The 26,997-nt window shown below is 40.8% G+C and overlaps 1 protein-coding gene across 4 annotated transcripts in view; it reads left to right on the top strand.

Moving 5' to 3' along the window:
* The window catches only part of MKI67 (marker of proliferation Ki-67), a 47,987-nt gene that overhangs the window by 13,626 nt on the left and 7,364 nt on the right, over positions 1 to 26,997 (top strand). The window contains exons 9-27 of one of the 4 annotated variants that reach the window (XM_063434557.1): positions 1,074 to 1,453; positions 1,511 to 2,044; positions 2,927 to 3,189; positions 3,302 to 3,408; positions 4,424 to 4,595; positions 5,047 to 5,175; positions 5,693 to 6,453; positions 8,946 to 8,997; positions 11,226 to 11,306; positions 13,343 to 13,444; positions 15,115 to 15,354; positions 15,747 to 15,884; positions 17,731 to 17,955; positions 21,070 to 21,309; positions 22,027 to 22,275; positions 22,820 to 23,068; positions 23,613 to 23,855; positions 24,399 to 24,581; positions 26,151 to 26,240. In XM_063434557.1, coding sequence (XP_063290627.1) covers positions 1,074 to 1,453; positions 1,511 to 2,044; positions 2,927 to 3,189; positions 3,302 to 3,408; positions 4,424 to 4,595; positions 5,047 to 5,175; positions 5,693 to 6,453; positions 8,946 to 8,997; positions 11,226 to 11,306; positions 13,343 to 13,444; positions 15,115 to 15,354; positions 15,747 to 15,884; positions 17,731 to 17,955; positions 21,070 to 21,309; positions 22,027 to 22,275; positions 22,820 to 23,068; positions 23,613 to 23,855; positions 24,399 to 24,581; positions 26,151 to 26,240 — 4,438 coding nt within the window. Of the gene's footprint in view, positions 1 to 1,073; positions 2,045 to 2,380; positions 3,190 to 3,301; positions 3,409 to 4,423; positions 4,596 to 5,046; positions 5,176 to 5,692; positions 6,454 to 8,945; positions 8,998 to 11,225; positions 11,307 to 13,342; positions 13,445 to 15,114; positions 15,355 to 15,746; positions 15,885 to 17,730; positions 17,956 to 21,069; positions 21,310 to 22,026; positions 22,276 to 22,819; positions 23,069 to 23,612; positions 23,856 to 24,398; positions 24,582 to 26,150; positions 26,241 to 26,997 lie in introns of all 4 variants that reach the window. The other 3 variants (XM_063434558.1, XM_063434556.1, XM_063434559.1) reach the window with 3 other exon arrangements.

The following is a 26,997-nucleotide window of genomic DNA, read 5'->3' as shown; positions in this document are numbered from 1 at the left end:
AACTGGACTGATTGCTTTCCACCTTGTGGCCTAGTAGCTACACTCATGATTGAGCTCAGGGTAAAGTAGGAGTGTATACAGAGTCTAGAATGTTTCAAAAACTAATCTGTCTGTGTTCATATATTTTAAACAGTATAACAGGCTGGGAGGGCCATCAGGAGTCCAAAATCTGTTATCATTCTGTGAATTCACTCTTTGAGTGCTGGAGCAATTCATCCCATGCAGCACTGAAAGGGTGTATCTGTTCCTTTGTAACTAAGGAAAGAGCAGCTCTTTCCTCAGTTACAAAGGAACAGATACACCCTTCCAGCCTGTGTTACTGTGTTTACATGTTTGTTTTCCTGACCCTATAGTGCTCCTTTAATGTAGTTGTTCTGGTGAGTATATTAGTTCTTCAGGCTTTTTTCATGCAAACACTGCCTTTTAAGAGAAAAGGCAGTGTCTACATTGCCTCTAGGGACACCTCAAGTGGCCCCTCCTTAGATTGCCACTGGAGGGGCTTCCTGGGTCAGTGCTGCCAAAAAAGCACCCTTGATATACAGCGTCCCCACACTCTGCATGGAGACGCTGAATTTTCCTCATAGAGAAGCATTGATTCAATGCATATCTATGAGAAGGTCCTGATTGGCCAAAACAGCATTTGGCCCCCGCCCCGTGCCGATTTTAGGCAATCCAATGCTTTCCCTATGGGAAAGCATTGGATTGGCTAAAAGTTGGCCATGTTGATGTCACAAAGTGGGCGGACCCGAGTGGCACTGGAAATAGGTTGAGTTTTAAATTTTTATATGGGGCTAAGAGGGCAAGCCACCTAAATGTTCCTTTACATTTATTCCTATCACATTTTCTTCCGTTGTGCATTATAGTGTATGCGTTAGTAGCAAAGACTAACTGATCATTTTCTCATAAGTCAAGGAAAAAGGAATTTATGGCATTACTGATTCTTTAGACAAACCCTTTTAAGGAGTATATCTTATTAAAATGTATTTTATTTAAAAAAAGTTTATTTAAATATTTAAGTGGGAATTTACAATTTCAGTTTACAACCCTGCAGTAATTTATTTTTTTTCTTCTAGGAAATGCATGATTTGCAATCTTTGAGAGTTGGATCTCACAATATCACACCAGATAAGAAATCTTTGGCTACTGGATCTCCTATTTCTACTACCACCACAGCGTCTAATATTTCTCCTATTAAGACCCCATCCAGAAGATCCTCTGCTCGAACTCTGGCCCAGCCTTACTCCACAGCTAAATCTCCCATTAGAGCATCTTCTGTGACAACTCCAGCAAAGACTCATGTGACCATTCCGGCATCTGTCCCAACCAAAATATCACCTGCCAAGAGATCGCCTAAAGCTTCTCCTTCCAAAACACTGGTCAAGAAGTCTCCCATCAAGACAACACCTGTCAAGTCTCCTGCCAAGAGGTCCCCCGCCAAAGCCACGCCTGCCAAGTCTCCTCTAAAGAGGTCCCCCGCCAAGGCCTCGCCTGCCAAGTCTCCTCTAAAGAGGTCCCCCGCCAAGGCCTCGCCTGCCAAGTCTCCTCTAAAGAGGTCCCCCGCCAAGGCCTCGCCTGCCAAGTCTCCTCTAAAGAGGTCCCCCGCCAAGGCCTCGCCTGCCAAGTCTCCTCTAAAGAGGTCCCCCGCCAAGGCCTCGCCTGCCAAGTCTCCTCTAAAGAGGTCCCCCGCCAAGGCCTCGCCTGCCAAGTCTCCTCTAAAGAGGTCCCCCGCCAAGGCCTCGCCTGCCAAGTCTCCTCTAAAGAGGTCCCCCGCCAAGGCCTCGCCTGCCAAGTCTCCTCTAAAGAGGTCCCCCGCCAAGGCCTCGCCTGCCAAGTCTCCTCTAAAGAGGTCCCCCGCCAAGGCCTCGCCTGCCAAGTCTCCTCTAAAGAGGTCCCCCGCCAAGGCCTCGCCTGCCAAGACTCCTCTAAAGAGGTCCCCCGCCAAGGCCTCGCCTGCCAAGACTCCTCTAAAGAGGTCCCCCGCCAAGGCCTCGCCTGCCAAGACTCCTCTAAAGAGGTCCCCCGCCAAGGCCACGCCTGCCAAGAGGTCCCCTGCCAAGGCCACGCCTGCCAAGTCTCCTCTGAAGAGGTCACCCGCCAAGGCGACGCCTGCCAAGTCTCCTCTGAAGAGGTCACCCGCCAAGGCGACGCCTGCCAAGTCTCCTCTGAAGAGGTCACCCGCCAAGGCGACGCCTGCCAAGTCTCCTCTGAAGAGGTCACCCGCCAAGGCGACGCCTGCCAAGTCTCCTCTGAAGAGGTCACCCGCCAAGGCGACGCCTGCCAAGTCTCCTCTGAAGAGGTCACCCGCCAAGGCGACGCCTGCCAAGTCTCCTCTGAAGAGGTCACCCGCCAAGGCGACGCCTGCCAAGTCTCCTCTGAAGAGGTCTCCCGCCAAGGCGACGCCTGCCAAGTCTCCTCTGAAGAGGTCTCCCGCCAAGGCGACGCCTGCCAAGTCTCCTCTGAAGAGGTCTCCCGCCAAGGCGACGCCTGCCAAGTCTCCTCTGAAGAGGTCTCCCGCCAAGGCGACGCCTGCCAAGTCTCCTCTGAAGAGGTCTCCCGCCAAGGCGACGCCTGCCAAGTCTCCTCTGAAGAGGTCTCCCGCCAAGGCGACGCCTGCCAAGTCTCCTCTGAAGAGGTCTCCCGCCAAGGCGACGCCTGCCAAGTCTCCTCTGAAGAGGTCTCCCGCCAAGGCGACGCCTGCCAAGTCTCCTCTGAAGAGGTCTCCCGCCAAGGCGACGCCTGCCAAGTCTCCTCTGAAGAGGTCTCCCGCCAAGGCGACGCCTGCCAAGTCTCCTCTGAAGAGGTCTCCCGCCAAGGCGACGCCTGCCAAGTCTCCTCTGAAGAGGTCTCCCGCCAAGGCGACGCCTGCCAAGTCTCCTCTGAAGAGGTCTCCCGCCAAGGCGACGCCTGCCAAGTCTCCTCTGAAGAGGTCTCCCGCCAAGGCGACGCCTGCCAAGAGGTCTCCCGCCACAGCGTCCCCAGCCATCCCTTATACAAAGGGCCGTTTTTCAATTTCTCGTATTAATACACCACCTTCTACTGCACAAGGAATGCTTGCCTCTCGAACACCGAAGTCGTCTCGAAAATCCTCTACATTAAAAAAAACTCCATCAAGGAGAAGTCGAAAGCTTGATGCTCTTGAAATGATCCGTGCTAGGAGGAGAACTGGTGCCTCAGAAGCTAACTTGCTTTGTAAGTATTTGCCAACTTGCTTTGCAATGCAACTACATCTCAAGATTTTTAATTTTAAGGAATAAAATAGTGTGGATAAACTTGTGTAAATCTTATTTATTGACTTTTGTAGTGGCAAGATCGTGGGCTGATGTTGTTAAAATTGGAGTGGCAAAACCCCAAAAGAAAAATGACAAGCCTGCTATCAAAGTTAAACGAAGGAAGCATAAAGTGCTTAAGGTATGTTAAAACTCTTATCCCAACACTATCTAGGCAAGTATTAAAGGGGTACTCTAAGCACCATATCCTCTACTGCTAATTAGTGGTTACTGTTAAGGCGTTGACTCTTCTCTTGGGCTCCTAGATTGCCACAATTATTTGAGTATTTTCTACTGATATATCAACAAACCATGTGATAGGTTGCGCATAATGCAGATTGCTGCAGTGGATTGAGAAGACTGGAGACTCCTGATGCCAGTCCCAGTTGTGAAACTGTGTAAACATTTTACTTTATCCCTTGGGGGGTTGTGTCTGGATAGTTTTCGTATTATAACCACTACAGCATGTGGTAGTGTACTTAGATCAGGGCTGCCCAACAGGTAGATCCCCAGATGTTGTAGAACTATGACTCCCATGATGCTTTGTCTTTCTAAAGGCATGCAAAGCATCATGGAAGTTGTAGTTCCACAACATCTGGGGATCTACCTGTTGGGCAGCCCTGCCTTAGAGTAACCCTTTAAATGACAAAATAAATTGGATAAACATTAGTTTATCTACTTATTTTTTTTTATCCTTTTATTTCTTCTCAAGATGGTATGTGTCCAAAACATGTTCCTTACTAATTTGTTTTTGTTTTTTTGTAAATGACCTGAAGGTAAATGTGAGAATCGTCTATTTAAAGATCTGAAAGTAACAAAGTTCATGTTGTTGACCATGTACACTATGGAAAAATTAAATCTACATATATGTGACAGAAAAAGCACTGATAATTGTGTTTAAATTCAGTGAGTACAAAAGCCTAAAGTGGTTCAGGAGCTAGTAAATTCTGTCTTGAATTATAAAATCGTATTAAACAGAAAATTGTATGTATATCCTGTCTGTCTATGTATATATTTTAAATCTCACTCACCTTCTTTCTTCTAGCTTTAAAACTCATACTCTTTCCAATTTCTGCAATTCAGTTTATATATAAACTCCTATAAAGATGTTTCTTTTTCTGACTTTTTCTAAAAATTTACTTAAATACTTTTAACAGACTCCAGCTAAAAAACTAAAGGCAATCTCCAGTACAGGCCATGCAGATTCCCCGGCAACAATTTTGATTGGAAAGGCTCATACAAGATCTGTGAACCTAATAGGCCATGTTCCTAAGGTTGTGAGGAACCAAGCTTCAAAAATAACTATTGATAAGGATGAAAGCTTTACAGGTAACTGCCACTGTTTACACAAATGTAATCAGAATGCTTTGTGGTGGGTTTATTTCGGTCTCCCAACTTGTTTTAAGTTAATTGATAATTTGCATCCTGTTTAGAGGGAAACTTTGCTGTCCTTTTGTTTTACTTAAGATTTAGTGTTTCATTAAGTTGACTCTGTCATACTGTTCTATGAGATGTTTGGTTTTAAATATGGAGCCCTTTCAATATTATTGCACACTTTGATATGTCCTTACGTTTGCATAGCTGAAGTAGTTTGTTTTTAATTCCTGTACTTTTGATGCTATGGGAACAGGGACACTACACCAATACCACTTTAATGAGAATTATGAAAGTGCTGTCTGTTTAGCTTTTAACTGCAGTTCAGAAGTCTTAAAATGTTCCTGCTTGTTTTTTTCTTTTTCCTTGTATTATCTGAAACAAATGTAATTTTGCTATCCATAAGGCATTTCTGAACTATTTACCACACCCGTGAGTAATAAACAAAGGAGAAGTGCCCGCAGAGAAGGCAATGCTACAGGCACACCAAGATCTGTTTCAGAGATGTCTGAGATGAAGACTCCGGAGGAATCAGGTTAGTTCCCCCACATACGCATTCAGTATCCCTTTAATTCTTCACAAGCACTGTAAGCGTTTGGAATGTATGTATTAGTTACCTTTCAACCCTTGCTGCACCAGTCTCCATTATCACGCTCAATGTAGATGATCACAGCCAATACACTGTTTCTCTATACGGAAACATTGGGAGACTATTTCGCATCTGCAGCAAAATGCTACAGTGCGCTAATCAAATGGTCTGTATGAGATTATCTGTTGAATAGCAGAAGATAACTGCTATTGAGGTGGAACTGCCTCTAATGGCTGTCAGAAAAAAACACCTTTAGTGGCATGTTAACTTTTAAATGTAAACCTTGCCGTTACAATAAAACAGTGTTTAGTTGCAGGGTTACATTGAGATGAAATGGCTTCAGTGCCTACAATGTCTCTTTAAATAGGTAAAACATTTAATTGGTGTATTTATCTGTGTGTGTGTATGTATGTATATGTATTCTCATCTCATGCATTAATTTAACTTGTTTCCCTTTTTTAAGGTGAAATGGTAGTCTCTCCAATTAATAGTCAGTTTACAACACAAAGGAAGAAGTATAGTAGGGATGCAGTGTCTCGTCTTCTTAGAAGTCCTGTGTCACCTGAGCTGCTTAAAGTAAATCAAGTAATAGAAACTACTTCAGCAGTCTTTCAAAGTGAGACAATAGAGCTTGAGTCGGCATTAACCAAAGCTCGGGAATCTAAGAAAGACAAAGGGACAAATATCTCCAAAGAGAAGAGGAAATCTATTGACCTGACTGGAATTAAAAGAATTATGAAAACCCCCAAACAGAAAGGGAAACCAGTTACTGATCCTATAGCATTGAAGAAGTTGCTAAGAACACCAAAATATGCAGTGTCTTTGCCTGTAGTTTATACTCGCAGATCTTCTAATCTTGAAGACTTGGTGGGAATTAAAAATCTTATGAAAACTCCCAAGCAAAAAGGAGAACCAGTGCAGGACATGGCTGGAATCAAACGCATAATGAAGACCCCCAGACAGAAGGGAGAACCAGTGGAAGATCTAAGTGGTATCAAGCACATTGTGAGGACACCTAGACAAAGAGGAGAGCCAGTTGAAGACATGATTGGCATCAAACGAATAATGACAACACCCAAAGAAAAAGGCCAGCCAGTAGAGGATATGGTGGGCATCAGTCGTATCATGAGTACACCAACAGAAAATACACATCCAATTGAAGAAATATTTGGAATTAAGCAACTAATAAAAACCCCACCCAAGAAGTCAAATGTGATTGAACAGGTAATTCATAAAACATATAGTACAGTAGTGACTTTCATAGCTAAAGTGCTCTAAGTGCAATTAAAATGGTTATTTATACAGATAAAGTGAAGGAATAAATTAAATACACCTACCTTTAGAATAATAAACCCGAAGATTTCCTCAACGTAATGTTCAAAATTGACCAATATATATAAATGGGGAAAATCCTATAAGGGAAATAAATGGCACAACATAGTGCAGAACTGTGCGTTTACAGTGATGAAAATGTAAGACAAGTGGCCACTCACAATTATAAGATGCTAAATTAGCCTGCAATGTATTTGTAGATGCTGGTCTTTTCGAGATCTTGAGTAATTGGTCTCTCCAAGTAATAGAAAGAAGCTGCAAGGTATCCAGTTATAAGGCAGCCAAGATAGAATGCACAAAATAGATTTATTAACTTACATTCAAGTTGACAGGTATCAGCATAAAACAAAGTTCTACGCGTTTCATCCCGTTCAGGGCCTTCATCAGGGACAATCCGACCATTTTAAAACCCATCATAAAGTGCAAAAATTCCTCCCCCCCCCCCCCCCCCCCAGTCCTTAAATATCTTCTTCCAGCTTGTGTGCTTCTTCCAATAGTTTCTTTGTTCTCCGTTCAGGTGTTTTCAATAGTCTCTTCTTTACTTCCTTGTTCCGGCTTCCTGACGTCATCACGTGGTAACACCATGCGGTTCACATGTGCGCTCCACTGTTAGGTATCCGGATCTTCCGGTAGTATGAAGCTGGATGCGTTTCACTTGCGTTGCATTCCGTTGGTCTTCGGTTATTTCGGCTCCATATAAATTCAATGTACTTGAATTCAATGTAATATATATCATAAGAAAGAGGAGGGGTGTGGGGATATGCCGAATTATTACAACAAGTTTATTCTATATAATTAAAAATATAAAATGAAAAAGTGTGCAACATAATTTTTAAAAACTTTTAAATGAAATCGAAAAGCCTTTTACATTCCTCCCCTTCATACCTGGAGTGGCAAAATTGTAGTTTCTACCTCGTGATTAAATAGTAGACCATAAACTTGGATTTTTATGTGCTAATTATTTTCTTATATATATCATCAGAATCCTACTCTTGCATACATCAAATTCTTGGTTTATGGACCTCCAGATGAAAAGTGGAGAGTATATTGCATAGCCTCATATGTCTAATTATAATTCCCCAAATGTGAAACCATGTATAGGAAATTGATAAAAAATAATATGGTTAAGTATGAGTTTTATAAAAAATGTGTGGGGGAAAAAAGGGACAAATTAAAGAAGAAAAAATAAATAAAAGTGTGAAAATATATGAAAGTATGCAAAAAAAAAAACTAACCATATGGAATTTTAACCATTTCCATATATGTAATCCAAAAAACACCATAGATCAAGGTCTATATTTAGTACCCCTGGTTGTAGAGTCTTCATGGTATTTATCCTATACGTTTCTCGCTGTGCTAAATTTTTAGTTCATTTCCTCCCCTCCAATACAAGTGGAGAATCATTGGAGGATGGGAATATAACAAAAATGTTTTTTAAATTAAATATAAGGAAATGGTTAAAATTCCATATGGTTAGATTTTTTTTTGCAAACCTTTTTTCATATATTGTCATACTTTTTTATTATTTATTTAATTTGCCCCTTTTTCCACATAATTTTATAACACTCAAACTTAACCATACCATTTTTTTTTATCCATTTCCTAATTTTCCTACACATTTAGGGAATTCAACTTAGACATATGATGCTATGCAATATAATCTCCTCTTTTCATCTGGAGGTCCATAAACCAAGAATTAAGAATTTGATGTATGCATGAGTAGGATTCTGATGAGACATTTTTATTTTCTAATTCATTTAAAAGTTTTTAAAAATTATGTTGCACACTTTTTCGTTTTATATTTTTTTAATTATATGGAATAAACTTGTTGTAATAATTTGACATATCCCCACATCCCTCCTTTCTTATGATATATATTACATTGAATTCATGGACGTTGAATATATATGGAGCCAAAATAACCGAAGACCAACTGAATGGAACACAAGTGAAACCCATCCAACTTCATACTACAGAAAGATCCGGATACATAACAGTGGAACGCACATGTGAACCGCATGGCGTTACCACGTGATGATGTCAGGAAGCTGGAGCAAAGTAGTAAAGAGGCTATTGAGAACAAAGAACCTATCGGGAGAGGCACACTGGCCGGAAAGAAGAAACTGTTGGATTGTCCCTGAACGGGATGAAACGCGTAGGACGATTTATTTTATGCTGATAATTGTCAACTTGAATGCAAGTAAATAAATCTATTTTGTGCATTCTATCTTGGCTGCCTTATAACTGGATACCTTGCTGTTTCTAATTTCTAATAAGAAATTGTTTCTTGTTTGTAGTTCCCCATTGTTAAGCTAGTTTACATTTTGTTTAAAGGTGGTAATGTTTCTTGAAATGCACATTACGACTTTTTTTTTCCTCCGTAGGTATTAACGTCAGGAGATCAGGTGCAGACTGAGAGCAATAAATCAGCAGAAGGTAACAATTGCAATGTTTGTGAAATATGTATTTGTGAGTTTACTTAAAGAAATATATTTTACCTGTGTCTAAAAATAATATATAAGGTAGGAAAATGTATGGATCAACAAAAGAGCAGAGGACAGCTAATATAGCAACGATGTTAAAAGGCATCTATAGTCCCAGAAATAGTAGTTAATTTTTTTGGGGAGGGGTAGGGGGCTATAAGTTACCGTTACTTCTGTCCAGCCCACATTACTGGTGAATTAGTAAAGTTGTAGTTGCCTTGTATCCATTGTCAAGACAATGAAACTGCTTGCTCTGCATTCTTGGTCATCAAGCCTGCTGGCGACTCATGTTATCATCCAATCTTTCTCATCGAAGCATTGAGGATGAGATGCACGGCAAAACACTGCACTCATCCAATGAAATGCTCTCTGAGAAGCTTTTGGTTGGAGAGCTGAGCTTGACTCTTATTTCAGTGGAAGTTCCTCTAGTCTAGAGGCTGCCGGTTAGATAAGAGGTATGTTTAGCCCTGCAATGGAAAAGTTTGTACAAGACTATGTTTTACATTGCAAGATTAAAATGACAAGATCACTGCACACAGACCACTTAACCAACTAACCAGACATCGTGGTGGTAGACAAGGAACGAAAGACTGCAGTCGTGGTGGATGTGTCAATACCCAGTGACTATAATATCAGGAATAAGGAGAAATACCAAGGACTGAATGAAGAATGTGGAAAGTGAAGGCAGTAGTAGTCCCAGTTGTGATAGGAGCACTCGGGACTATGACTCCCAAGTTGGGGGAGTAGCTTCAGCAGATTCCATTTGGGACATCTGAGATCGCTGTACAGAAGAGTGCAATTCTAGGAACAGCTAAAATACTGCGCAGAACCCTCAAACTCCCAGACCTCTGGTAGAGGATCCGAGAATGAGGAATGAACATACCACCAGGAGCGCAGAGAGAAAAAAAAAAAAAATATATATATATATATATATATATATATATAGTAATTTTTTTTTTTTTTACTTTTTGAGGATATACCTGAAGGTGCGCGTGTGTATGTATATCTATATCAGGGAAGCAGCACCTTCAGGTATATCCTCAAATCCATATAGGGATGGACAATGTCCTGGAGTCTGTTCGGCTTTAGATGTATGCGCCTGGACGGTACAATCCCAGTCAATGGATGTATTGATGGTCTCAGTAGTAGTGGGAATATACTTTTTCAGTGCACCACAGTGCAGCAGTCAGAAGAAATCTGTATAAAAAAAATCTAGCGCTATCTGTATTAAAATGGCTAAAAGGATAAAAAGGAGAGATACTCAGAAGAATCCTGGTTCAAGTGGATTGGCTGATGTGTGTGCATCAATCGCAGAAGGATTCACTATGAGAATAAGGCTGGCAGAGTCAGTGTTATGCTTTGGGCAATGTTCTGCTGGGAAACTTTGGGTCCTGGCATTCATGTGACTATTAGTTTGACATTTACCACCTATCTAGAGATTGTTGCAGACCATGTACACTCATTCATGGCAATGGTGTTACCTGATGGCAATGGCCTCTTTCAGCAGGATTATGCCATATATTCAAAAATTGCGCAGAAATGGTTTGAGAAACCTGACAGAATTTAAGGTGTTGCCTCGGTCTCCACATTTCTCAGATCTAAATCCCATTGAGATCCTATCCGTGGAGGCCCCACCTCACGTCTTGCAGAACTTAAATGATCTGCTGCTGATATCCTGGTGTCCATTACCACATGACACATTAAAAATATTCTTTAGTCCATTCCTCAGCGCATCAGGGGTATGTTGGCAATATGAAGCGGACCTACACAATATTACGCAGTGGTTGATCAGTGCATAATGTATCATCATTACTACAATCTTGATTCACATTTTTGATCTACCAATCAAATGCTTTTCCATTTAAAAGCATTTAGATGGTAGTGTGCATGTGGATCAAAATGTTGTGTAAATCAGATGGTCTAATAACATTTGATTGAAAAAGTTAAATTATACTCCACTATTTCAGTGGAAGAGCCTCTCGTGTCTGTTGGTAGGAGAGCCACTAGAATCATTAGTGAAATGTTTCCCTGGGTCTTGTTAATTAGATTGTTTGTTTATTTCATTAGCAGTACTCTTGTCTATTGACATTTTAGAATTTAGACACACACTCTGAGCTTATAATGTGAATGTTCATTAACATGCATGAGTGATCCATGTTTTTTTTTTTGTTTGTTTTTTAGCAACCGTGGATGCTGGCAGCCCTAAAACGTCCCGTCGAAAATCATCAAAACGGCTATCTCTAACTGGCCCTTCAATATCTGGTAATGCTCAATGCTCTTGCATTTAATGGGGAGGGGGAGTAAACATGAATACCAAACTTAAGAATGTTAAATGTAAAAATGTGGTGTTCTAACTTAAATATATTCATATATCTTGGGAAAACAAAAAATAAGCGGTGTGATTTTTAGAAGCAGACTTAATTGTGGATGAACACAAAGAATTACACTTAAATGAGCTGAAGTAACTAACTTTGTAACCTTGAGAATGAATGCCATTGGTTGGTAAAGACAGCAAATTGAAATGTAGGTTTATTTTGAAAAGTACAGTATAAAAAAAGTTGCTTAACTGACACTGTCCTCACTCTCGTAGGGCTTCAAAGTAAACAAAAGAGCGAATTTATTTTAAGGAGACGTGCATTTGCATATAACCAATATTTCAGTCCAACTACCTTGACGTTATAAAAAAAAGTTTGGTAATGGGGCTGAAATGGTGAATGTATGCTTTTACACAGATGTAAAAAAACAAATGGCGTTATCTTGTTGATTTTGAGGTTCTATGAGTGTGTTCTTCTAGGAAAGCATTGGGAGGCTATTGTGCATGTGTGGCAAGCTGCACAGCCAATCAGCAGCTCCATGTGGAGAGTTAGACGCCTCCATGCAGACCCAATCTAATACACTGTCCACAAACACAATACTCTGCTTGCCTCCCTCCGAATTAATACACTGCCCTTCTGCCAATTTAACACATTGCCCCCCTTCCCACCACTCTCACTGCCTCCCCCTCTCATCAGTCTAATACACTGCTCCCTCCCTCCCTCCATCAAATTAATACACTGCTCCCTCCCTCCCTTCATCAAATTAATACACTGCTTCCTCCCTCCCTCCATCAAATTAATGCACTGCTCCCTCCCTCCCTTCATCAAATTAATACACTGCTTCCTCCCTCCCTCCATCAAATTAATGCACTGCTCCCTCCCTCCCTCCATCAAATTAATGCACTGCTCCCTCCCTCCCTCCATCAAATTAATGCACTGCTCCCTCCCTCCCTCCATCAAATTAATGCACTGCTCCCTCCCTCCCTCCATCAAATTAATACACTGCTCCCTCCCTCCCTCCATCAAATTAATACACTGCTCCCTCCCTCCATCAAATCAATGCACTGCCCCCTCCCTCAAACTAATACACTACACAGGAAGGTTCCCCAGGCCCCTCTTCTCCTACCTTTAGATGAGACGCCCGTCTTCCAGTTCCAGGCCTGCTCTTCTCTGCTCAAGCAGGCCAGATGTTCCTCTGGCACTGCGAGCAGGAGGGAAGTGGGGGAGTGGGCCGGCCTGCTGTGCAGGCAGCCACTCTGCGCCATTGCGGCCGAGGGAGCACGTGATCGGCTGTGGGAGGGAATCAGACAGGAACGATGTGTCTTGTCTTGCAGCAGGTTGTAGCCACAGCACAAAGCGGCCCCAGGGCAGACGGGCCGCAAAGATATTCATTGTGGGACGCCTGCGGCCCGCAAGTTTGACATGCTTGAACTAATCCTTCATATTCATGCTGGCATGCCCTTAATTTGACTTTGAATTTACTTTTTATAGCACAACTTATTTTAAAACCATTCTATGCAAGAATGTCAGTCTGTCAGGGTTATTCATGAAAGTGAGAATTGTAAGGAATTCAAAATTTAATTTCAAAGTAGGGCCAAAATAGGCAAGCTGAAAAAATCTGATCGACTTCCAATTCTGCTACGTGGATCTCAAATTTACTTTGATTTCTCAAATCTCATTTTAGTAAATAAGCTGGTGTCTATTTCTGTATGTCTTATTTTTTTTTCTTCAATCTCTTGTGTTCAGTAGATGGAAGTAGAATAATTATTTTATAAAATCACTTTGTTCTACTATTTGCTTTATTTGGAGTAGAATCCGTAAGTTAGCCACTCTGAACATGATCACAACTTTAAATATTTGCAAATCATTTGTGTGTTAAAACACTGTTAGCTTTGTCAATTCGGTTAAATGACTGTCATTTTGTTCCTTCTGTAGGTTAGTAACTTAGGTTTTTTTCTTTGGTGTTTTTTTTTTTATGCACAGTTGAAGTTCAGCCCTTAGAAGAAAATGATGTGCCAAGTAATGGTGTAGTTAAGTCCATTAGTACTGGCAGAAGAGGACGCCCTTCAAAGAGCGCTTTGAGTGGTAAGAAAGAGTATAAAAACTTAAAGGGACACTATAGTTACAAAAACAACTTTAGCTTAATCAAGAAGTTTATGTGTATAGTTATGCACCTGCTCAATTCACTGCCATTTATGAGTTAAATTAGTTTGTTTATGCAGCCCTTGTCACACCTCCATGCAAATAACATGTGCAGCCTTCCTAAACCGTTCATTTATTGCAAGTTCTGTTTCATTTAGGATTTCTTATTTTATGCTCTGTTAATAACTTACTGGACCCTACAGGAGCCTCCTGTATGTGATTCAAGTTCAGTTTACAAAGCAAGAGTTAACATCTAACTGAAAATTAGTATTTAAAAAAAAAAAAATAATTTTTTTAATGCCGGCTGTGTGAATCACAGCCAGGGGAGGTATGTCTAGGGCAACATGGACAGAAATAAGTGATTTAACTCCTAAATGGCAGAGAATTGAGTGAGATTTCAGAGGAATGCTCTATACACACAAACCTGTATTCATGACCCTATAGTGTCAAAATCACCATCTGGCCCCTCATGCCTCCATAAATATAGCAAAATCTTACTGTATTCAAACCTGAAGCTGTAACTCTGCATGCTGTTCGACTCAGAAAAACAAGCAGTCTGCTGACATTAGAAGTGGTAGCCTGCTCCAATCACAGTGCTTCCCCATAGGATTGGCTGAGACTGACAAAGAGGCAGAGCCAGCATGATTCAAATACAGCCCTGGCCAATCCGCATCTCCTCATAGAGATGAATTGAATCAAGAAATCTGAGTAAAGTTCAGTGTCTGCATGCAGAGGAAGGAGATACTGCATGTTTGGATGCATTTTAGGCAGCCATGACCCAGGAAGGATCTCTAACAGCCATCTGAGGAGTGGTGAAGTTACTAGGCTGTAATGTAAACACTGCATTTTCTCTGAAAAGACAGTGCTTACAGCAAAAAGCCTGAAGGTAATGATTCTACTCACCAGAACAAATTCAATAAGCTGTAGTTGTTTTGTTGACTGTAGTGTCCCTTTAATGTAATTATATTCAGAGCTATATCAATTTAAGGTCTAATGGTAAAGTTCTATGGACACAAGGTTAGACAAATTCTATATCATGCCAGTCCCTGTGACTTCATAAGTCATAAAGGAGCAAAAGGTTCCTTAACTAATGTAGCAATATTGAGAATCCCAAAAATCTTACTTGTCAAAACTATTTTTTGGGACCTTGGATTTTTGTGAAAGGCACTGCAAATGTCTCCTGGTGTCATTGATAGTTCTTCCTTCAAACGTGGATGGTAATTTTTTAGAAATTAGTTCTGATCTCACAGAATTAATATTTATGGCATTTGGCTTTATCAACTTTCAGCTTTTTAAATGTGTCTTTTAGCACTGTCAGCTTTTATTTAGACTAATATGGAAAAAATACCATGCAAACTTAAACGGAAAACTTAAGGAACTTGTATCCGTCAACCAAAAAGCAGTTTGCAGTTTTCCACCCGTAGTTGTTGTACTGTTCTGCTCATGCATCACTATTTTAAAGGAACACTATAGCAATAGGAGTAGAAATCTGTATTCCTAATGCTATAGTGTTCCTGCACTTAGTACTAAGGATGCGCCCCCCCACCTCCCTGTTTTTCATGAAAACTACCATTTTCAAAGCATGCATTTAAGTTAGATGCATTTCTTTGCAGTTGGACAACTCGGCTCAGATACACCGAAACAGCGAGAAAAGAAAACTGAAGAATTAAAAGCTGATCTCTCTCCTAAAAATAAAAGGACACCAACGAAGTTAACACAAACAATTGCTGAAACAAGCAAACTAGAAAGTGTATCTGCTCAGACTTTAGAAGACAGTCTTCACAGTGGCGGTATAGCTGATAAAACCACACCACGAAAGGTTGGCCGGCCTTCCAGGAGCAGTCTGTCCCAGGGTGAGTATATGAATGGTTGCATGCTGATATAAATTTCCAGAGGTCACGGAGTTAGAATTTGTATGCAATTCTGTCATGACCAGCACTTTAAATTTCTTGTGAAAGCTGTAGAAATCCCTTTATTGGTATGATGGTTGTTGCAGAATTACATGTTTACACTAAAGCATTGCCACCTTTGAGAATAAGGGAGCATTTTTTTGTGTGATCTCAGTGTGCTCAAAAATACTCAAGTGAAATGCAATAATGCAGAGGAATTCACTTCATTGAGAGATCTGGTGCCTGCAGCATTCCTACTTGTATCTATATTTCCTATTTAGTTTTTTTTGTAACCTGTGTAGGTAAATGTTTAATCTGTATTGAAGAATGACCCTTTTATCAATTCTTTATTAAAGGAACTAACACAGTGTTGCCTACTGATGTCAACACTCTGGAAGTTTCAAACGATCAAATAACCAGCAGTGAAATCTCCACATCTAAACGGAGATCAAGGTCTTCCTCAAGTGTTCCTAACGTTTCTATTTCTTCTCAAGGTAAGTAACTTTAGCTTTGGTAAATCACTTTACAAATGATGCCTTTTCTTTCAGAAATATTTAGCTTTTTGCATATTCAGTGCGTACATAATTTTGTGTGCTGCAATATCACTATTTTTCAGATCCCTCCTTTGTGCAGAATCAATTGACTTTTAGTTTGTTACAAATGGAGGCAGGAAAATAATAAACAAAGTAGAATTGTGTTTTCCCTATCATACACCCTTTAATGCATTTCTCATGTGTGCAGTTTAATTTTTCATAGCTGTGAGTTTTTCGTTTCGTATTCGCATATTTGCTATTTATGAAATGTGTGTGTATACAAGAAATTGCTAGACATAAATAGATATTGAGTTTAAATGTACATTGTCTAAACTAGCTGTGCCCTTACAAAGGGATACTCTAGGAATCAAAACTTTGTCTCAATGAATTTATGATGCCTGTGGGATTCCTTTCACTTATGTAGTGGGAATGTAAGGCAGGAACTAGCAGACAATATTCAGATTGTATTGTGCATTGGATGTTAAAAGGATACTATAGTCTTTAAAACTACAACTTATTGCATTTGTTCTGATGAGTATAATCATTCCCTTCAGGCTTTTTGCGGTAAACAGTCTTTTCAGAGAAAATGCAGTGTTTACATTACAGCCTAGTGATAACTCCATTGGTCACTCCTCAGATGACTGCTTGCTGTGCTTCCTGGGGCAGTGCTGCACACTATACAGCACTGACATTCAGTGTCTTTACCCTCTGCATGAAGATACTGAACTTTCCTCATAGATGCATTGATTCAGTAGATGCTGATTGGCCAGGGCTGTGTTTGACTTGTGTTAGCTCTACCCCTGATCTGGCTGCTTGGCAGTCTCAGCCAATCCTATGGGAAGGCATCATGATTGGCTCAGATCATATCTTCTGATGTCATCCAAGCAGGCAGATTAGGGGAAGAGCCAGCACCAGCAGACTGAAATAAATGTAAGCTTTTCTGTACAGGTGGTCATCGCTTAACGAGCTACATGATTTACGACCACTCACACTTACGACCAGCTCTCTAGCATTAAGGATTCAAGGGATTCCCCAAGTTAGAGAACTGGTCTATGTATGGACAATTTTCCCTGTGCTAGTGAACTGGTCTATGTTCGGGGGAATTCACCCCAACGTAGACCTGCTCGATAACGCATGCTCACTTACCCATTAGTTTTATGACTGAGTTGTAAGAATGGAACCCAGTCGGTAAGTGGGGGCAGGGGGGACTAGATGGTGTTTTTAACACTAGGATTAGGAATACATGTTTGTGGTTCTGACCCGATAGTGTTCCTTTAATAAGGAATGCCTAGTACATGTGAATCACACTATATATGTGTGTGTTTTGCACTCCAGCTCTCCTCCAAGTCTTGGCTTGGTGAAAAAATAGGCATTTAATCCAATTGGTCAACGTTAGAGTTCACAAATGCCTATTTTTTTTCACGTTGAAGTCCTTGAGTGCTGGCTTTCTTTTTGGAGAATATATATAGTCTCCAAAAAGAGAGCCAGCACTCAAGGACTTCAACGTGAAAAAAAATAGGCATTTGTGAACTCTAACGTTGACCAATTGGATTAAATGCCTATTTTTTCACCAAGCCAAGACTTGGAGGAGAGCTGGAGTGCAAAACACACACACACACACATAGTGTCGTGTGTGTGTGTCTCCGTGTGTGTGTGTGTCTCCGTGCCAAAGATTTTGTTCTCATTTGAATTGAGAAATTATGGTTATCATTTGATGCTTAGAATTCTGTTTTAATTGCAGAACTGAAAGTTTCTGTTGTATACTTGTTTGGTTGCAAATAAATAGAAGTTATCCATTGTATTTCAGCTACACCTAAGCGACAAAAGATTACTGAAGAAGTTAAAGCTCAACCTTCCCCTAAGACTAAAACACTTGGCAAGTCCCCTGAGGCTGGTACAATAACTCTTGTAACTTTGCAAGCATCACTAGAAACAAGTCCACAAAGTAGCAGTGGAGCTGATAAATCCACTCCAAGGAGAAGAGGACGACCTTCCAAGAGCACTTTGTCTGCTCAGTCTCCTGCTGTCACAGGTATGTCTGTTTATTTGAATTTCAAACTTTAAAATTTTCAGATTAAAAAGAAAAAGTGCTATTTATTACAATTTCTTTCCATATTCTACTCAAAGGCAGTAGGTCATTTAAAAAGATACTCCGGTCATGCTTAACATTCAGATCTAATTCGTTTTAAAAAAGAAAAGTTACCGTATATACTCGAGTATAAGCCGAGTTTTTCAGCCCATTTTTTGGGCTGAAAAACCCCAACTCGGCTTATACTCGAGTCAGAGTCTGTATTATGACAATTTGCATTGCCATAATACAGACCGGGGGAGAGGGGGGCTGGCAGAGCTGTACTTACCTTTCCTGCAGCTCCTGTCAGCTCTCTCCTCCTCCGCCGGTCCGTTCAGCACCTCGGTCAGCTCCCAGTGTAAATCTCGCGAGAGCCGCGGCTCTCGCGAGATTTACACTGGGAGCTGACCGAGGTGCTGAACGGACCGGCGGAGGAGGAGAGAGCTGACAGGAGCTGCAGGAAAGGTAAGTACAGCTCTGCCAGCCCCCCTCTCCCCCCCACTGAACTGCCACTGGACCACCAGGGAAGGAGAGCCCCCCTCCCTGCCATATATCAAGCAGGGAGGGGGGACGAAAAAAAAAGAAAAAAAATAATAAAAAAAAAAATAATAATAATAAAAAAAAAAGGGGTATAAGGACCACTATGGGAGGGGGGGGGGGTATAAGGACCACTATGGGAGGGGGGGGGGGTATAAGGACCACTATGGGAGGGGGGGGGGGTATAAGGACCACTATGGGAGGGGGGGGGGGTATAAGGACCACTATGGGAGGGGGGGGGTATAAGGACCACTATGGGAGGGGGGGGGTATAAGGACCGCTATGGGAGGGAGGGGGGGGTATAAGGACCGCTATGGGAGGGAGGGGGGTATAAGGACCGCTATGGGAGGGAGGGGGGGGTAAGGACCACTATGGGAGGGAGAAGGGGGATAAGGACCACTATGAGAGGGAGGGGGTGGGATAAGGACCACTATGGGAGGGGAGGGGGAAGTAAGGACCACTAGGGGAGGGGTGAGTCAGGACCACTGGGGGGGGGGGGGGGGGGGGGGGGGGGGGAGTGAAGGAACACCGGGGTGGGGGAGGTAAGGACCACTGAGGGAGGAGGAGGGGAAGTCAGGACATATGGGGGGGAGGGGGCGGCAAAATTTTTTTTGCCTACGGCGGCAAATATCCTTGCACCGGCCCTGCACACACTGCATTCACACACTGCATTCATGCACACACACACTGCATTCATGCACACACACACTGCATTCATGCACACACACACTGCATTCATGCACACACACACTGCACTCATACACACACACACACACATACGCACACACTGCATTCATTATACACACACTGTAAATAAATATTCAATTAATATATTTTTTTTAGGATCTAATTTTATTTAGAAATTTACCAGTAGCTGCTGCATTTCCCACCCTAGTCTTATACTCGAGTCAATAAGTTTTCCCAGTTTTTTGGGATAAAATTAGGGGCCTCGGCTTATATTCGGGTCGGCTTATACTCGAGTATATACGGTAACTGTTTTTCAGCTTTCCGCCGCAAAACCTTGTACCTTTCGCCATGCTCACTATTTTCGCAAAGCAATTTCCCTATTGTATGTATTTTGAGAATTTACTCTAGTGGACAGTAGCTATGGGGATGGAGTATTGTCTGCTGCTCGGCTCCTATTATTTGTACCTTTTCTGCTTGGCACATCTTTAAATTATTATACAGATAATAGTACAGTGGCTGTGGGGGGAATTAAGGCAGCAACTCAGACTGATGGCTCATTGGCTGAGTTGAATGTGTGCTCAGAATACCTCTAATAAAGTTGTTACACACGAATTCCCTTAAGAAATAGTTATTTTGGTGCTTAGTGTCAGTTTAACTCTCAGTAATACTAAACCAACAAGTGAAAGTGTTCTGGGACTTGACAAATTTTAAAAATTATTAGAATTACATGCACAATTTTCAGAGAGCATTTTTAGAAAATTTTAGCATTGTTCTCACTAATGAAAAAAATATGTTGGTATGTCATTTGAAATGTTCACATAAACAAAAAATCTGTTAAGCTTTCTGGATAATAATCAATGTTCTCAAAGCAGATTCATTTTGGTAGTCACAAAGGTAGTTTTCCCCAGCTTTTGGGCTATAACTCAAGGATGCTTTGTCAACCTTAATGCTGGGTTATCTACCTTTAGAGACTCATAGTTTGCATTTACCCCAGTGTATCTATGTTAAGACTTAAAGGGACTATAGTACCCTGAGGGTGCCCCCACCTTTAGGGTCCCTCTCCCACGGCGCTGAAGGGGTTGAAACCCCTTCAGCTACTCACCCTTTCCCCCCGCCAGGCTCCCTTACCTCTCTTCCCCCGCAAACATCAGCATCCTTGTCTGTCACTGGCGCCGAATGCGCATGCACGGCACGCTTTCAAAGTGTCCATAGGAAAGCATTTTTCAATGCTTTCCTATGGACGCTCTGCATGATTGAGGCATAATATGCCTCAATCAGTGCCGATGCGCCTCTAGTGGCTGTCTGGAAGACAGCCATTAGAGGCTGACTTAACCCCAGATGTAAAAATAGCAGTTTCTCAGAAACTGCTATGTTTACATCAGGCAGGGTTAGCCCTAGAGGGACCTGACACCCAGACCACTGCATTGAGCTGAATTGGTCTGGGTGACTATAGTGTCCCTTTAATGTAATCTATTAAGTGCAAAATAAAAATTTTTAATAATGCCTTCCTGATAATGGGGCATTTCTATGCAAAATGGGCTTTAGTGCCTTTGGCACTTGATGGAACCTCCTGCAGTTTTGGTGTGAGCTGTGTTAAATACTTTGTTGGGTATAAATATAGGATATTAAATTAAAGGCGTATCTGTCCTTGTATAAAACAATATATAATCTATTTATTGGGAAACTTACGGAGAAACCCTTAAAATGATGTGGAGTAAATAAAACAAAGTATAGGGGATAAATATTTTAATTGTTTAGGGTGTATGTATTTGTGTGTGTGTGTATATATGTGTATGTATATGTGTGTATATATATATATCATTTGTTTTATTGTTTTTAATTATTATTTTGCAGCAGATGAACCGAACTTGGCTACACCAAAACAATTGGAAAAGAAAACTGAAGTAAAAGTGCAACCAACTCCTAAAACTAAAACACCTACTAAGTCACCTGCAGCAAGCAAATTACAGTATGCAGCTGTGGAGGCATCACTAGAAACTAGTCAACAAAGTGACAGCAAAGCTGACAACTCCACCCCAAGACGAGGTCGACCTTCCAAGAGCAGGCAGGCTGATCTCTCTTCATCTGCCCAAGGTGAATGTTAATATTGATAAGTTTCAGTATCAATAGGGTTTAATATAGAATTTTAAAGTCTGTAATCTAGTTCCAAATGCCGTAGTGCTACAATGTTAACAATATAGGCTACTTGCATCTACTAATATTTTGAGTCACGCAATTGCAACATGTCCCTGAGTAACTAGAACAGAGTAAATTGAATAGACAGCCAGGCAGGATTAGCATTTTTAAAGTAAATCTTGCAGTTTCTCAAACTGCAATGTTTTACATAGCAGGGCTTAGGGGGACAGTGGCACTGCACCCAGACCACTTCAATAAGCTGAAGTGATCTTAGTGTCATTTTAATAGGCTGCTACAGCCTGTAACATGCTCCTGTTTGTGATTTAGCGCTACGGAATATGTTGGCGCTATATAAATGGCAATAAATAATAATTTAAAGGTCAATTAACATATTAGGTGATAAGACCTTTTAAAATAACCACACTGCTGTAAGATCTGATTGAATTTTTTTTATTTTAAATCCACCGAGACTGTTATAGCTAGGGGAGGTTTGGTCAGGGCTTAATAAACATAAGCAAATGTGATTTTGTGGTAGAGAATTGAGTAGTGACACTGCAGGGACATGATCTATAAACAAACATGGCTTCATTAAGGCAAAGTTGTTTTGGTGGTTAGTGCCCCCCTCCTTTTTTAATTTATTTTGTTTGTATATTTCTTTTACATTTCATTTTGCAGTAGATGTACCCATCTTGGCTACACAGAAACAATTAGAAAAGAAAACTGAAGAAGTAAAAGTTCAACCATCTCCTAAAACTAAAAGAACACCTGCCAAGTCGCCTGAAGCAAGCAAGCTACAGTATGCAACTGTGGAAACCTCACTAGAAACTAGTCAACCGAGTGACAGCAAAGCTGATGACACCACCCCAAGAAGACGAGGCCGACCTTCCAAGAGTAGTCAGGCTGATCTCTCTTCTTCTGCCCAAGGTGAGTGAGTATTCTTGATAACGTTTAGTTTCAAGAAGGTTTAATGTAAAATTTGAAAGTCTGTAGTTTAATCCCAAAAGCCTGATAGATAAAATACATAATTAAAATAGACTTGTTACATCATACTCTAGGTGTTTTCAGAGGCACACAATTGCAACGTGTCCCAGGGTTAGCAGAATAGGCAGCCACTAGAGGCAGTCTTATCACTGCAATGTAAATATTGCAGTTTTTCTAAAAACGAAGGGGGACAGGAACACTGCAACCAGACTACTTCAATGAGCTGAACTGGTCTGGTTGCCAATAGTGTCCCTTTTAATAAACTGTTGCAGCCTGTAACATGCTCCTGTTTGTGATTAAAGGTTAACACATTAGGAGATAAGAAATTCTAAAATAAACACATTGCTGTAAGATCTGACTGGAAATTAGTTTTTCCCCACTGAGGCTGTTTGAGTCACAGCCAAGGGAGGTGTGGTTAGGGCTGCATAAAAGTGTTGGCTAATTATTTGTTTGTATATATTTGTGTATTTTTATTTTAATTTTGCAGCAGGGGAACCCAGCTTGGCTACACCAAAGCAATTGGAAAAGAAAACTGAAGAAGTAAAAGTTCAACCATCTCCTAAAACTAAAAGAACACCTGCCAAGTCGCCTGAAGCAAGCAAGCTACAGTATGCAACTGTGGAAACCTCACTAGAAACTAGTCAACCGAGTGACATGAAAGCTGATGACACCACCCCAAGAAGACGAGGCCGACCTTCCAAGAGTAGTCAGGCTAATCTCTCTTCTTCTGCCCAAGGTGAGTGAGTATTCTTGATAACGTTTAGTTTCAAGAAGGTTTAATGTAAAATTTGAAAGTCTGTAGTTTAATCCCAAAAGCCTGATAGATAAAATACATAATTAAAATAGACTTGTTACATCATACTCTAGGTGTTTTCAGAGGCACACAATTGCAACGTGTCCCAGGGTTAGCAGAATAGGCAGCCACTAGAGGCAGTCTTATCACTGCAATGTAAATATTGCAGTTTTTCTAAAAACGAAGGGGGACAGGAACACTGCAACCAGACTACTTCAATGAGCTGAACTGGTCTGGTTGCCAATAGTGTCCCTTTTAATAGACTGCTGCAGCCTGTAACATGCTCCTGTTTGTGATTAAAGGTTAACACATTAGGAGATAAGAAATTCTAAAATAAACACATTGCTGTAAGATCTGACTGGAAATTAGTTTTTCCCCACTGAGGCTGTTTGAGTCACAGCCAAGGGAGGTGTGGTTAGGGCTGCATAAAAGTGTTGGCTAATTATTTGTTTGTATATATTTGTGTATTTTTATTTTAATTTTGCAGCAGGGGAGCCCAGTTTGGCTACACCAAAGCAATTGGAAAAGAAAACTGAAGAAGTAAAAGTTCAGCCATCTCCTAAAACTAAAAGAACACCTGCCAAGTCGCCTGAAGCAAGCAAACTACAGTATGTAGCTGTGGAGGCATCACTAGAAACTAGTCAACCAAGCAAAGCTGATAACTCCACCCCAAAAAGACGAGGCCGACCTTCCAAGCGCAGGCAGGCTGATCTCACTGCATCTTCCCAAGGTGAGTATTAATAATATTGATAACGTTTAGTTCCAATGAGGTTTAATGTAAAATTTGAAAGTCCGTAGTCTAATAAATAAAAAATAAAAAAAATCTGAGAGGTACAATATAATCAATATAGACTTTTTGCAGCATATTCAAAGTCACACAATTGCAACCTGTCTGTGGGTAAATTAATATGAAATAGTTTATTTTTGTACTGAAGGCATAAATAAAGGTAACACATAATCTAAGTGTGCACAGAACGCTTTGTTCACTACTGTAGATCAATGTCTTTCACTGTCAGAATAGAGGTAATGCTATGCTTATTTTTCCACATTGCACACTGGTCTATCTCAGAATGCTGTGCTCACAGAAACTGCAATTGTTTTATGTGCTGCAAAAAACAAATGTGGGCATTGAAAAACATGGCTGTGGAAAGTTTGACATGAAAGTGTAAATCCTAAATGTTGTGGTCTGCTGTAATAGTGGATTTTAATAGCTATGTTTACAATTATTAGCAACTTCTGACCTATATCTATAAATATACTCTTTTACCTACAGAAGAACAAGATTTAGATCAATCGACACAACCAGGCAAAGGATTGGAAAATTCAAGAACTCTTATTGCTCCTGAGCAAAGAAGTACACGTGGTAAATTGTCCAACATGATACCACAGTCCCTTGAGCAAAGAGATGTACATGTTAAATCCCCTCCAACCAAGAGAAGAGGTCGAGTATTGACTGGTGAGACAATAAATAAGCTTCTTGTTTAATCACAGCAGTTTAAATAAAAGTCTTGGCACTGGAGTCCTGAAGTGCCCTTGCGCCTCCCATCCCATGTCGCTTAAGGGGTTAAAACACCTTCAGCCACTTACCTGAATCCAGCACCAATGTCCTTCAGTGCTGGGTCAGGCTCTGCCCATGCTCCTCCCCCACTGACATCCGCCACTGGCGGAAGTCCACATGCACATTCGTGACAATGGCCACATGCATTAGACCTCCCCATAGGAAAGCATTATTCAATGCTTTCCTATGGAGATTCTGGCGACGCTGGAGGTCCTCATGCATAGCGTGAGGACGTCCAGCGTCGTTTAGACGACGAAAAGTTGTCCAAGTACCCGGTAGTCCCTGGTAGACAGCCACTAAAGGAGGATTTATCCCTGCAAGGTAATTATTGCAGTTTATAAAAACTTACAGGTTAATGAGCTGAAGTGGTCTGGGTGCCTACAGTGTCCCTTTAAGGCATCCGTTTTGTGAAAGACAAATGTGTCGGGGCATGTTCTGAACCAATTTCTGCATCGTGTAACTGTTATGATAGGTGCACTTTCATTTTTACCTCAATGTTCTTCTCATCTCATACATTCTCTCAACATACCTTTCACAGTGTGACTATTTGCATCTTTAAAGGGACACTAGTCACAAGAAGAACTACAGCTTATTGCATTTGTTCTGTTAAATAGAATCATTCCCTGCAGGCCTTTTGCTGACAACACTGTCTTTTCAGTGAAAATGCAGTGTTTACATTACAGCCTAGTGATAACTCCACTGGCCACTCCTTAGATGGCTGCTAAAGCTGCTTCCTTAACCCCTTAAGGACACATGACATGTGTGACATGTCATGATTCCCTTTTATTCCAGATGTTTGGTCCTTAAGGGGTTAAGCAGTGTGTACTGCCTTATGTGCATCCCAACATTCAGTGTCTCCACCCTCTGCATACAGGCACTGAACTTTCCTCATAGAATTGCATTGATTCAATTCATCCCTATGAAGAGATGCTGATTGACCAGGGCTGTGTTTGTCTTGTGCTGGCTCTGCCCCTGATCTGCCTCTTTGACAGTCTCAGCCAATCCTATGGGAAAGTATTGTGATTGGCTCAGACCACCATTCTGATTATGTCAGCAGACAGGGGCAGAATCAGGAGCTGCAAACTTGAATAAAGTAAGATTTTACTATATTTAGGGAGGCAAGAGAGTGCCAGGCTAGATGGTGGTTTTAACACTAGGGTCGGGAATACATGTTTGTGTTCCTGACCCTATAGTGCTCCTTTAATATGCTGCTTAAATCTTCCAAACTTATTGCTTCTGGTTCAGGTAATTGGGATAATGAATGTCCATTCATTGGTTAAATTAAAAATTAAATTGGCTGGTTAACTACACTTTTTTAAATTGGTTTATGAAGTTTAGAATATTGAGTCTCTGAAGGAGAAAAAAATAGTAGATGATGTTTCAACATACCAGAACAAAGAGTAAAGTTGCTCTGCTAGCTTTAATGTAAGTTTATTTTTTTTAACAAATACTAAATTATTTTAATAGAGGAATCCGGTTCCACACAACTTGAACCAAAATCTGCACCTGCAAAGTCTTCTCAAAAAACATTAAGGCAAAGCAAAAGGGATGCTAAAGGTAATTGTTTTCCTGAAAGTCACTGATTTTTTTTTTTAATTATTGTTGATCCTGTCCCATGCATGTCTCTTAACTGTTGCTGATGAAACCATTTCCTATATAAATATTCAGTTGCTTCTTTTCTCCTCTTAATTGGTAACTTCAGTGTCACTTTTATTTTGTCTTGGATCATTTGTTGGCCTTTTACAGTTTATCCTCTAAACCATTTAATCTTTTGGGTGCCAATAGCTATTTGCATACAAAATATTTAAGCACAAAAATTATATTGAAAATATAAAATCCTCTAATTGCAATTGCAGGTGGACTTTCCTGCCTCCACTATGTAGGGAAACCTGAATCCCAAGTACTACATTTACTGGTTTTGCTAGAGCCACCAAAATGTTGTAAGGTAGATCTATATTTACAAAAACAAAATGCTAGTAATAATTAGCTTAACCTATAATATAGTCCTCTTTATTGTCTTCACTTTTTATGAGAATGGGAGCATCAAAATCTAAGGGAATCAGAAAATGCTGTTTTCTGCTTTACACTTGCAAGCCATTTGACTAGCATTATTAAAATTGATGGCATATAATACAAATGTAAAACAATGGTTTTAGGGGACCAGTACGTTAAATTTGCAAGTGATTAATACTTGTCCTAAAGAATCCCTGGACATTAACTTATTTGAGGAGAGACTTCCTGGTAATCTCCCTCTATTGTCAGGTGGTGTAGAAAATATTCAGTTTATTTTAGCATTTGAAGTACCTCTTTCAAG

This window comes from Pelobates fuscus, chromosome 10, assembly GCF_036172605.1.
Source record: "Pelobates fuscus isolate aPelFus1 chromosome 10, aPelFus1.pri, whole genome shotgun sequence".
Lineage (NCBI taxonomy): Eukaryota > Metazoa > Chordata > Amphibia > Anura > Pelobatidae > Pelobates > Pelobates fuscus.
This window is presented reverse-complemented; position numbering and strand designations above follow the sequence as displayed.